This window comes from Coptis chinensis, chromosome 5 (genome assembly GCF_015680905.1).
Source record: "Coptis chinensis isolate HL-2020 chromosome 5, ASM1568090v1, whole genome shotgun sequence".
Classification (NCBI taxonomy): Eukaryota; Viridiplantae; Streptophyta; class Magnoliopsida; order Ranunculales; family Ranunculaceae; genus Coptis; species Coptis chinensis.
In genome coordinates, this window is record NC_141460.1 from 81933462 (window position 1) to 81946896 (window position 13435).

Here is a 13435-nt window from a genome sequence, read left to right on the forward strand (position 1 = left end):
TTCCATTTTATCTTATTTCATTTTTACTCTTTTGGGATTGAAAATTTCCCGACTATATGTAAATATATTTTTACATAGTCATATATATATAAAACTATATTTGCATAGTCATTGGAGCTATAAAAACTTAAATTTTCATAATAACTTTTGGGATTGAAAATTTTCCGACACCTGACAGAAACCTGATAGAATATATATAAATATATTTTTACATAGTCATATACATGTAAACTATATTTATATAGTCATTGGAACTATGAAAACTTAAATTTACATAGTAACTTTTGGGATTGAAAATTTTCCAACACCTAGCAGAATATAAATTTAAATTTTCCTATGAAAAAAAAATTCATATGAAAAATTAAATTTAAATAGATTAAGACTTTTGGGACTGTGTAATTTTATATTGTCATGTGTAAATACAAATTTACATAGGATGATGTCAGCCCGATTTGTCTTTAAGCTGAAATTATAAGTAAAGATTGATGACGTCAGTCCGATTTTCTTTAAATTCGAAATATAAATTTAGAGTTCACAGGGGTATTTTGGTCTGTTTTGGCTTTGATGTTATATTTTAAATAATAGGGAAGTTTTATGCATTTGTTCGCTTCCGGGGGTTTTTTGTGCAACCATTTAAGTACCAGGGAGATTAAACCCGTTGTCTGGAATCATTTAATTTTATGGTTCCGGTGTTTTGCGGTTCTTAAAATTGTGGAACCATATCTATAACTATTGGTTCCTAACGGGTATTTTCGGTTCGGGTTCTTCATTTTGGTTCTTAAGAGATTCACTATTTACATACATTTTTTATTAGTCTTATTAAAAAATGTGTACTAAAAAGTAAAAACACAAAAATATTGCACAAACAAGTCATTTTTTAAATATTGATATAAGTAATTATGTGATTCAATATTAAGTTAAATAAAACCATATATTTAAGATTATAAGCAATATTTTTATATTATTTATAATATTAAATATTATGAAAACTACATATTACACTAATAAATAAAATTTAGTAATATATAAATAAACATTTTGAGTTTTTATAAACTTTATTTTGATATTTTTTATGTTAAAAGTACGATAACCTTAGGTTTTGGCCCGATTCCGATTCTAGTCTGGTTTTTTAAAAAAAACCATTTGGTTCCGATTTTATATGGTCTGGTTTTTTTAGTACCCATTTTTAAATTATTCCTAAAAATAAGAACTTGAACCATTTTTTTTTTTTTACAGTTCCGATTCCGGTTCTATTTTGATTCTAGTTAAATGGGTATCCATCGACACCCTTAATTCAGATAATGAAAAACGACTAAAAAGGGTATCGAACTTTAACAGTTTTGACAATATGGGGACTAAACTTTTTTTTCTGTCAAATTGGGGACCAACTTTTTAATTTTTGCAATGTGGGGATATGTGTAACATGACATCTAAATTTCTCACACGGTGCTTCACAATTCGAATTAATTTATACGGTCATGAGGTTGTAGCATGGATATACTTTGATAAGAAAGTGTATAACAATGTATGTAACTTGTGAATTATGAAACACCGTGTGAGAAATTTAGACTACATATATAACTAATCCCCACATTGTAAAAATTTAAAAAAATTGGTTCCCAATTTGACAAAAAAAAAAGTTTAGTCCCCGTATTGTCAAAACTTGTAAACTTGTAAATCATGTTTCACATGACACTTAAAATAATATATATATGTTACCATCAATGATAAAGTAATAAGGAGTCGTATTATTGACACAATGACACACGTGGATTGATCCTCTTGTAGCATAAACTAATATTTTCTACTCCTAAGAGCATCATCAACGCATTTCCATTTTTCGTTGTCACACCTCATCAGTTTTGGAAGTTCAAAATTTCTAAAACGAAGGGAAGAACCAATGCATTTTGGGCAAAATTTGTTTTTTAATTTTAGACGGGAATAGTTGTCCCGTGCCAAATTCCAAAAGCCCAACAGTCCAAAAGCCCAATGGTACAAAATCGAGCCATTTGGAATTTTTTATTAAAAAAACGAAAAAAAATATGGACGGCAAAAGTAGTCCCGTCCCACTCTTAGACGGGTCAAATTATCCTGTGCGAGACATTTCTATTTTGGTTCCAAATTTGAATTTTTTATTAAAAAAAACAAAAAAATACTGAACGGCTAAAGTAGTCCCGTCCCACTCTTGGACGGGTCAAGTTGTCCCGTGCACACCATTTCTATATTCTTCACCAATTTGGCTCCAATTTTGAGAATTCTTAAAATCAAAACGATTCATTTGACAACGCATTGGTGACGAAAATTGCTATAAAAATTGTCAACTGTCACATTGAAAATGAAATATCACAACGCCTTGACGATGCTCTAATAATGTGAGAATGCAACTATAAAAGGGGCAGTCAAGGATTGGAGTTAGGCAAACACTTCACCAACCAAGCTAGGTTTGAATCTCGATCATACACTAGTTGTAGTTATCTTTCATATCAACCTACACATCCGAAAATGTTTGCTGAAGTATGGAGTGAGTTGGAGGTCGACCTCCCAGCCGATGATATCTGGGCCGTGTATAGCTCACCTGATCTTCCTAGGCTCATTATGACCTTGTTGCCTACTCGTTATGAGAGCATCGGTGTTTTAGAAGGCGATGGAACACAAGGCACAGTGTTAGACATTGTGCTTCAGCCAGGTTGCTACTATTTTCCTTTTATTTTATGACTTTCTCTTATATATATGCACTAATTTGTGTACAAAAGATGCTTTATGGATAGTTATATTGTTGTACGTAGTGGTCAATTTGAATAATCCAACTGGTAAATATTTGCAGCAAATCGAGGACCACTTACATGGCATGAGAAGTTCACCAAGATCGATCATAAACACCGTGTCAAGGTAGTAGCCCAGATTGTTGGTGGATATTTGTCTGATACCTATGGTTTCAATTCTTATGCCAATATCTTCACAGTCACGCCAAAAGGCCATCATGCCTGTGTCATAAGAACGACTGCCTCCTTCGATGTTAAAGAGGGGTTCGAGTCCAATACTTCTTTCATCACTGCCGGCTGGGGTATGGCCAGAGCCGTAGCAAACTATGTCCGCGAGAATAGGGCTAAGAAAAGCTCTGCCTAAGTGCGTAGTCGGGATCAACTTCTGTTTGTGAAATAACTGATATGGAAGCTTGTTAATTTCCAATGTCATGTCTGCTGCGCACTTAAAATTTCAGGATGGTCATTGTACTCTACTGAATATGATTGCATGCTTGTATTTCCCCTTTTCCGGAATTTTCTTAATAAAAATGCGTTGTGAGGAAATCTTGGCCAAGCAACAAATTCGTATATGCAATGTCTCAATTTGGGAGTGTCAAGGATATTTTGCTTGAATTACCTTCTTTCAAACAAAGATATATAACTACTTCATCATGTCTTTTTCGAAAGTTGCTTACCTAGCTCGACAAACATATCTCCATTTCTAGATGCATTCTCAGCTTCTCACATTGTATGCTTTCTCATATTGGATTCAAAAAATGTATGGAAGAAGACTTTTGCGTACTTATAAAACTACCACTTGTTACAAGAATATTAAGATGTAAGATATGCAATCTATACAACTTACAAGTAACAATTTACAAGTATATTTTTTTTGGTAAAGAATTAACAAGTATATCCCATAATAAAGATGATAACGGATCATGTTAAGTAGTATATCAAAGTATTAATATATTCTTTTTCTTTTTATATATCAAAGAAGGTAGAAAGCGTGCGAGAGATGAGAGTTTAAAATAAAAGAGACGAGAGTTAATGGAAATCTATGTCAGTAAAATTTTCAGCGATCCTGTTAAAAAAAAACGTAAGGTTGGTAATAACGTGGGAACAATATCTCTTTACAACACTTACTTCAATGGCCTACCTCTAGTGGTGGTAACTTTGGTAAAAAGATTTGGGATATTTTGCCGTATGCAACAATTTGGAGGATATGGACTACTCGTAACGATGTGATCTTCAGGCAAAAAACAGGTTAGGATGGATCTTATGTGTACTAGTGTAAATGCTCTGGTCTGTTATTGGGTTGGGGGATCGATTAGGAGCGGGATTATCAATTTGAAGAGCCATTCCCTTTTTTTAGCTACTTCATGATTTTGGATGCCATTTTGCAGTGGGTTTCTAGTGTTATGTAATGTATAGGGAGGGAAGACAGATAGGGAGAAAAAGTATAGTAATTCTCATAACATATATATATATATATATATTAATCACTCACCAAGACTATAAAAGGTCAAGTATACCCTTAATACAAAATTAAAATCGGCTCGGGTAGATGAAAATTCAAGTATACTCCTAGCATGAAATAATAAACGTCCCAGCCCAACTGAAACAACCCAATGTATGATTGTTCATATCTATTTGGGGTATGAACAATCATTGTTCGTATGATACATATTTGGGGTATAAACAATCACTGTTTATACATCAATATAATGTAAAATCAATAAGAACACTTATTGAAGTATGAACAATGATTGTTCATACCTATATTGGGTTGTTCATACTTTAACAAGAGCTATGAACAATCATTGTTCATACCTCGACATAATGTATGATTAGTAAGAACATATATTAAAGTATAAACAATCATTGTTCGATTGTTCATACCAATTTAGGGTATACCTCAACATGAGTTATGAACAATCAATGTCCATACCTCAACATAATGTATGATCAATAAGAACACATATTGGAGTATGAACAATTATTGTTTACATCTCAACATGAGCTAGCTATGAACAATCATTGTTCATACATTAATATATTGCTATGAACAATCATTGTTCATACATTAATATATTGCTATGAACAATCATTGTTCATACATTAATATATTGTATAAGGTATATTCACCTATTTATTTGGTCATTGTTCATACATCAACATAAGGTATGAACATTCATTGTTCATAGCAAAACGACAGAAATGGTAAAATAGGAAAATATTTATTTCAAATCCGAACTATTTATCTTTATGGGTTATTTTCACTTGAAAATTGGTTTTCAAGATTATTTTCACCCGAAAATTGTCCTCGAGAGATTTAAAAAAAAAGCTAGTTGTGAAAGTTATTTTCACTCAAAAAGGGCATTAGGACCAATTTCTTGATGTAATGTATTGGTGTGAGGGCATCTCCAATGGGGGGTGTAAAATTACACCTCCACTTAGGCTCCACGTAGGCTCCATTAGGATTTTATACTTCTAATTGTATAATATTGTATAGCCTATAAATATCCACACTCTATACTCCCCAATGGAGAAGTGTAAAAAAAATTATATTTTAAACTCAGACGTTACTTAAAGTGACGTCCCTCTTTAATTTAAACTGAGACGTCACTTAAAGTGATGTCCGAGTTAAAAACTTACTTTAGAATTAGAAAGTGACGTTCGAAATTTGTTTTACTCAGACATCTGTTCGAGTGTTGCTCAGGCTTTTTATTAGCTGATAGCGAGAGGGGAAATTCCCCACCCTCTCTATCAACTAATACTCTATTACCTACGCTATAACACCCCCATTGGAAAGAGTTTTTTGACATTTTGGGGTGTAAAATTTCCACTCTATACGGTTTACACCCCATTGGATTCTCTGAGTATGTAGCTCTCTGACCCATAGTACAAAATATTGCAATATATCACGATATATATATCCATATTTCAGCAAAAGATAAGTAAATATCGCGATATGCTTAGAGATATTTACAACTACAAATATCGATGATATTTCGACTATATTATTGATATTATCGATATTTTAAGATATATTGCGATATTTGGCGATATTTAGTGTAGGTAAAATTTTTATTTAATATTTACTATTATATTTCAAATAAATATAAATTATATATCATGATATATCAAAAATATCCACATTATCTACGATATTTTAGTTATATTCACAATATTTGCATATGAAACAATGTCAAATATCCCCAAAAAGAGGAATATATCCACGATACATATCCATAAATCAGGGATCGATATTTTGTCATATCCTGATATTTTGTACTATGCTCTGACCCAATTTGTAATAGTGCTCTTTTGTGGCTTCATCAATAAATTGTATCTTATAAAAGAAAAACGTGGGAACAATATCGACTACTAGCTTGTAGGCCCATGCATACGCACCGGCTCTTTTGAAAACATTTATATTTTTTTTAGAAAATTAGGACTACTATTTTAGTCGCTAACCCGCTTTAATTTTCTAACAAATTGTTTTAAATTAAGTTTTAAAAATCTGTTTTTTCAATTGGGAGAGAGATTCTATTTTAATAGGAGAATGATTCCCATTTTAATTAGATACGCTAGATGTTCACTTAATTTTTAATAGGGGAGGAATTCTAATTTTAATAGGAGAAGGATTCCCGCTTTAATTAAAAGTGTTAGAATTTGTTTTAATAGGAGAAGAATTCTCGTTATAATAGGGGTGGGCAATGGGCCGGGTCGGGCTAGCCCGGCCCTAAACATTTAAAGCCCTTCAGATATTAGGGTCGGGTCGGCCCGGCCCTAAAGTCAGCATAGGGCGGGTCGGGCCGGTCACAAGTCTAAATCTCAAGTTTCGACCACGACCCTAGCCCTCTTTAAGGGCTTTAGGGTCGGGCTTTAGGGCCGGGCTTTTAGGAGGGCCTATATATTTTTTTTTTTTACTACATGGCTTTTAAAACTCATTTATATTACAAAAATGTGCAATAATCTACAAACTCAAAGTCCAACCAATCTAGTAGTAATCCCGTATAAGTCCAAAATTTAAAATGCACATCCACAATCTAATGAATCAAGTACATCGAGAGTTCGAATTTGTTCTTCCTTGTACTCAAACCTCACTAAAATTACATTTAACATTGAAATACATAGACAAATAATTATATTATCATTTTAAAGGAAGAAGTAATAGATATAAAGAAGAAACATAATAGTTTTGGTTATGGTCATGGAAGTTGTTAAACTATTTGTAATATCATAAATTATTTCTATAATAGATTCAAACAAATATAATATTACCTTTCTTCTAATTTAAAAGTGATTCAAGCTTTGTATATGGAAATGAAAATATTGGCTTTTGAACAAGTGATGGAGAAAGGTTTGAGATTATAAATGTCATTTTTAAACGACAAAGGGTGTTTTTGGTTTCTATGTTACAAATGTCCGCTCTCGTATTTTGCTTTAATGGTGTGGAAGGAAACCTTTAGTTTTAGACTTGGCTTGGATGTGAATAAAAATATAATTTATAAGAAATAAGTGAGAAAAGAAATTGAGAATAATAAGTTATGGACTTTGACTTCATGATCAAAGGAATAAAGTCTTATTTTTATTAATTTAGTGCTCATTGTTCTTCATGGTCGCTAAGTTGACAAGTTTTTGTTATATAAAACAAGTTATTGGAAGTACCCTCTTGGGGTAAAGTGATAAATTACAAAGGACAATGTTATTTTAATTGAAAATATTTAACAAAGAGTTGGACAATTATGGTATGTGTATTTATAGTGAAAGTATGAAACAGGGCCGGTTAGGGCTTGTTGGGCTTGGTTAGGGTCGGGCCTATGTTTTAGAATCTTAGCCCTAGCCACGCCCCTAGAAAGCATTAGGGCGGGCGGGCCGGCCCTAAACTCTGTGAGGGCTTTAGTTGTGAGGGCTTTATAGGGCTTAGGGTCGGGTCGGTCAGGGCCGGGTTAGGGTCGTTAGGGCCAAATTCCCACCCCTACGTTATAATAGAAGAGAAATTCTCGTTTTTCAAATATGAGAGAAATTCTCGTTTTAATAGGAGATAATGTGGAATTTTAATAGAGCTCGAAAAATACCCCTTGTGGGAGCTTTAATATTAAGATATAGATTGGTAGGTAGTGAGTCGTTACAACTTCTATGGAGACAAAGCAAACTCTTAGAAGTGGAACTTATCAAACATTGTATATGGGACCTGGTTTAACCAGTTACTCAAGCTCAATATATCTTGATGTCATTCTTATGCCATTTGTTTATGATGCCCTTTGTTTCAAAGAATGCAGTATGTAAGGGACATCCTATCAAGCACGTGATGTGCACGCAGTCCACACACAACGACTCCGCTAGCTCTACTCAACTCCAAGAACACAAACACTCGCTCACTTGTCAAGACCTGTTCAGTATCAATGACTCGTTTTCATCTCGTAACATCATCACCTGTCACCCTCATCATTACTATCATTAGCACCAAACATTCACTCACTACAACACTTGATCAAATCATTGTCATCATTACCTCTTTAACCACACTTTTTCTATACCAACTCAAACAACATAATACCTAGAACCACCACACACGTGCAGCCTGTGAGGACATGTCGCTCATTTTGATAGCACACATGTCCATACCACTACACATGTCCTACCAACTACTTGCTCACAACACCAATAAAAACCTACCCCAAAACTACGTTGGTTTGATTCCAATCTCACCCAAGGTGCTAGATACGTATGTATTTTCTTACTCATGAAGAGCAGTCATTACCACCCACCCAAAACACTCCCCTTTCTAGATTAGAGCTAAGTCATAAACATTTTGTGTAATGTCATATTAATTAATCTCCTAGGATAAAAATAGGCATTTACACAGTACTCATTGTCCAACTTTCTTTGATCAATTCCAAACATAATTGAAGGATGTGTTTGATACAATCAAACTAGATTATATCGGAAATTAAGATGCAAGAAATGAAAGATGATAGATAGGATGGGATTAATTCAAGAAAACCCGGCCGTAAATTCCAATTGGTTCTATTGAGGGAACCACCTCCAAATCCTCCAATTCACATTGTTGTGCAAATATTACAATTACAATAATCATCTTTTCCTTCTTTATTAACTTACAAGCCTTAAATACAAGTTCATGTAACCATGTAATTTACCACCACTATAAGTAACTACTTACTACCTTATGTCCATTCCCTAGCTACAATTACCTTATAACCACTACTACTAGTCTCCTAACAACTAACCCACTAATATTATTAACTTAGATATAATGCTTATATAATAGGAGACACTGAATAACTCAAATTAGATACCATCAATCACCTAGTGTTCTTCAAGAACTTAACAGTACAATAGCACATCTGTTATTCAGTATTGGTAAAAAACTAATCTCGAGGCCCGGCCACTGTATGTTTTGGTTTATCTTAACAAGTCCAAAGCACAGCAAATTACATTGTTCGAATTTTTTCCCCTTTAGTTTTCGAAGTGTTGCATGTTGCAGAAAAGATTAAAATACTAATACAATTAATTATGGAAATGTGCAACCAGGCACGATCATATGTGACAGTACTTGTTTTTTGCTAAGTATATGAATGTACTTTTTGCAATCAATTTACAATGGTGGCATAATATATATGCTAGGATATATACTTTGAATTATGTTGACATAGTTCAGTTGAAATGATTACAACATTATGCTATGCTTTAAATATAGGGTATATATTAAGCTTGATCAGATAACGTCAACCCTTCGGTTTAAGATGGTTCAAGCTCAACCAATTCCACCCACATTACAACCATAAGAAATTTCTCAATACACAATCGTGACATGCTCTGCTGCGCGCTATGAATTCTATTGACATCGATCAGTTCATGTCCATCTAATATTTGGTCTGGTCAATAATCACAGCTGGCAGTGTAATAGAGTCGTAGAAATATGATGATCAAAACCGATAGCAAGCTATTTAGAAATAGGCAATGATGGATGCAGGACAATGAGAAATATACTACACCAATACAAGTCCAAAAATTCCTCAGAAAAAAGGGGTTTACAAATATAAAAACTTGTTCCAAGCTGGCATATTCGGGTATAAAAGTCTTAATGTTCTAATTCATAGCTATTCCCACCTAATACATGTTCAATCAAGCGCAAACTGAAAATTATATATTTTACCTTTTAGATATTTAGATTTGCATGTTTCACACATGGTTCTTAAAATAATCTGTCATCAGTGATAACCAAATTAAGAGTTGGTTGTATTATTGACTGCATGTCTGCATATGGGTTGATTCTTTTAGCATGTGTGTGTTCAATTACCTCAAAAAAAAATTAGTATATGCACCCAACTTGACAAAATTAAATAGGGAAAAATGTCAATGTGCATCTATAAATTAAAAGGGCAGAGAGTCCGGTAACATTCATCAACCAAGGTTTCGAAACTCATCGCCTCATATACTCTTGCTAGTAGTTAATTTTGTGCTAATCAATATATAAGAAAATGCTTGCTGAAGTGTGGAGTGAATTGGAGGTCGACCTCCCTGCCGATGAGATTTGGGCTGTGTATAGCTCACCTGATCTTCCTCGGCTCATTATGACCTTGTTGCCTACTCGTTATGAAACCATCACTGTTTTAGAAGGCAATGGAACACAAGGCACAGTTTTAGACATTGTGCTTCAACCAGGTTGCTACTATTTTCTTTTAATTTTATAATTTTATGCCTTTATATATCTATGCATTAATTTGTGTACAAAAAATGTTTTATGGATAGTTATATTGTTGTACGTGGTCCCATATATGTAATAATTGAACTGGTAAATATTTTGCAGCAAATCGCGGACCACTAACATGGCATGAGAAGTTCACCAAGATCGATCATAAACACCGTGTAAAAGTTGTAACCCAGATTGTCGGAGGATACTTGGCTGATACATATGGTTTCAATTCCTATGCCAATATCTTCACAGTCACCCCGAAAGGACGTCATTCATGTGTCATAAGAACCACTGCTTCCTTCGATGTTAAAGAGGGGTCTGAGGCCAATACTTCCTTTATCACTGCCGGTTGGGGCATGGCACGAGCAGTAGCAAATTATGTCAGGGCTAACAGAGCTACCACAACCGCTGAAGCCTAAGATTCATGGAGAATCTAAATAAATTGGGAGGAATATATATGTTTCTGAAATAAGTATTAATTTCCAACGTAGCGTGTATGTGTGTTTGTGGTTGTCTTGTTTGATTGTCATTGTATACTCTTTTTGGAGGTTTTCTAAATAAAATTGAGTTGTATTGCACGCAATTGATGGTTTGCTTGAATAACCTTCTTTCAAGCAAACGTATAACAGACATGCATTTTTATTCTTCCATTTGCATGTTCTCGCATTTTCTATTCTTCGTATTTCCACATACATGTCCACACATGTGCATAAAATATGAAACCAAGACTTTTGCAATATTATTTCTACTTATAAAACTACCACTTGGTAGTTGCTAATTAAGAAGTATCCTATGAAAATGATAATGCTGGCTTATGGTGAGTAGGTTTTTCATGTTTGACAACAAATTGAAATATTAAACTCCAACTAAACTCATAATTTTTATTTTTATTTTAAACCTTCACTTTTTCAATAATATTATTGCATTTTCTGTTACTTCCATCATATTTACATTTTTCACATATGTCAAAGAAATTACCCTATACTCAAAGTTTCTACAACTGCTAAATTGCAAAAACTTGCACTTATTACAGAAAAAAAAAAATGGTAGGTAAAAAAATTCAATGGAGAATTGGAGATAACGTCAATAAAAAAAACGTGGAGACAAGATGATGTAAGCAAGATGATGTAAGCAAGCTTCTTTCTCTTTGCAGAATGCCAGAATGTGATATTTTAATTATTTAGATTCACATATGGTTCTTAATATTATGGTTCACATGTTTTACTGATCAAAAACATATGGTTCTTAATATTATATCTGTCATCAGTGACAAACAAATTAAGAGTTGTATTCTTGACAGCATATCAGGATATGCGTTTCTTCAATTATGTACCTCAAAAAAATAATGTGTTCCACACAGCGTAGTTGCACCCAAATTGACAAAATTAATTAAATAGGGTAAAATGTGAGTGTGCATAAAAAGGGCAAAGAGTCCAGCAACAGTCATCAACCAAGGTTTCGAAACTCAGTCTCATATACTCTTGGTAGTAGTTAGTTTTGTGCTAATTAATATATAAGAAAGGGGAGAAAATGCTTGCTGAAGTGTGGAGTGAATTGGAGGTCGACCTCCCCGCCGATGAGATTTGGGCTGTGTATAGCTCACCTGATCTTCCTCGGCTCATTTTGACCTTGTTGCCTACTTTTTATGAGAGCGTCCTTGTTGTAGAAGGCGATGGAACAGAAGGCACAATTCTAGAAATTGTGGTTAAACCAGGCCAGTACCATTTTCATTCTAATTATGTATTAATTTGTGCCAAAACATATATTAACATATATTGATGATCGAATGAGCTGGTAAATATCTTGCAGGAAATCGCGGACCACGAACTTGGCATGAGAAGTTCACAAAGATCGATAATAAACAGCGCGTCAAGGTAGTAGCCCAGCTTGTCGGAGGATACTTGGACGATGCATATGGTTTCAATTCCTATGCCGAAACCTTCACAATCACCCCGAAAGGATGCAATTCATGTGTAATAAGACAAGCTAGTTCCTTTGACGTTAAAGAGGGATCTGAGGCCAATGCTTCTTTTATCACTGCTGATTGGAGTATGGCACGAGCAGTGGAAAAGTACGTCAAGGCGTGCAGAGCTACTGCAACCGCCAAAGCCTAAGATTCATGGAGGAATCTGAATAAATTGGGAGGAACGTTTGTGAAATAAGGATTAATATCTATCGTAGTGTCACTGCTACCATTTGGGCCAAACAGGAACTGATGGAGCCCATTTCTGTTAGTCCCGTCTCAAAATTAGGCTAAAAGCTCATCCATTTTCTTCACAATTTAGGAATGGGCCTAACATAAACGGGTCCTAATCCGTTCCTATTTGGCCCAAATGGTGTAGTGTGTGTGTTAATGTATGTGCTATTGCACTATGTAGATTGTGGTTGCAAACACGTTCGATTGTCATTCTATTCCTCCTTCTTTTGGAGGTTTTCTAAATAAAATGGAATTGTATTCTTCATAGAATTTGCCCATGCAAGTATTGCAGCCAATTGATGAATTGTTTGAATAACTTTCTTTCAAGCAAACATATAATTGTCTCCCAATACAGATGCATTTTATTCTTCCATTCAAACATTACATGTCCACATGATGTGCATAAAAAATAATGCAACAATATTAGTTAGTTCAACTTATAAAACTATGACTTGCTTGTTTTGCTACAAGATAATTAAGTAAACACATGCCCATAATAATTAACAAATATCTTATGTATTGTGGCTCAGTAATGATGCAAATGAGTGTAGTTCAATATAGGAGAGTAAAAGAGAAATTCTTATTATGAGTGCCAGATAATGGGATGAGGTTTACATTTATATATAGACGAGGTAATCTCCTCCAAGACATAAAGTTACAATAGGAAACATATGTATCCTCCTTATATTATGTAACGTCTTCATAGATAACTGATCGATAGACCTTATGGTGGGCAGCCACATTAGGCTGACCGATAGATCATAG

At 34.0% G+C, this 13435-nt stretch overlaps 1 protein-coding gene across 1 annotated transcript; it reads left to right on the forward strand.

Moving 5' to 3' along the window:
* Positions 1-2399: 2399 nt before the first annotated feature.
* Positions 2400-12720, forward strand: LOC147499298 (uncharacterized). Its single transcript, XM_086563451.1, has 6 exons — positions 2400-2686; positions 2825-3120; positions 10244-10442; positions 10588-10886; positions 11983-12187; positions 12283-12720. Exons 1-6 carry the CDS (start codon positions 2503-2505, stop codon positions 12585-12587), a joined length of 1488 nt encoding a protein of 495 aa, XP_086419577.1. The 5' UTR covers positions 2400-2502; the 3' UTR covers positions 12588-12720.
* The last annotated feature ends 715 nt before the right edge of the window (positions 12721-13435 follow it).

Coding starts and splice junctions, on each gene's coding strand:
- LOC147499298 (XM_086563451.1), top strand. CDS start 2,503: ATGTTTGCTGAAGTATGGAGTGAGTTGGAGGTCGACCTCCCAGCCGAT. Junction 2,687..2,824: donor AGACATTGTGCTTCAGCCAG/GTTGCTACTATT, acceptor AAATATTTGCAG/CAAATCGAGGACCACTTACA. Junction 12,188..12,282: donor AGAAATTGTGGTTAAACCAG/GCCAGTACCATT, acceptor AATATCTTGCAG/GAAATCGCGGACCACGAACT.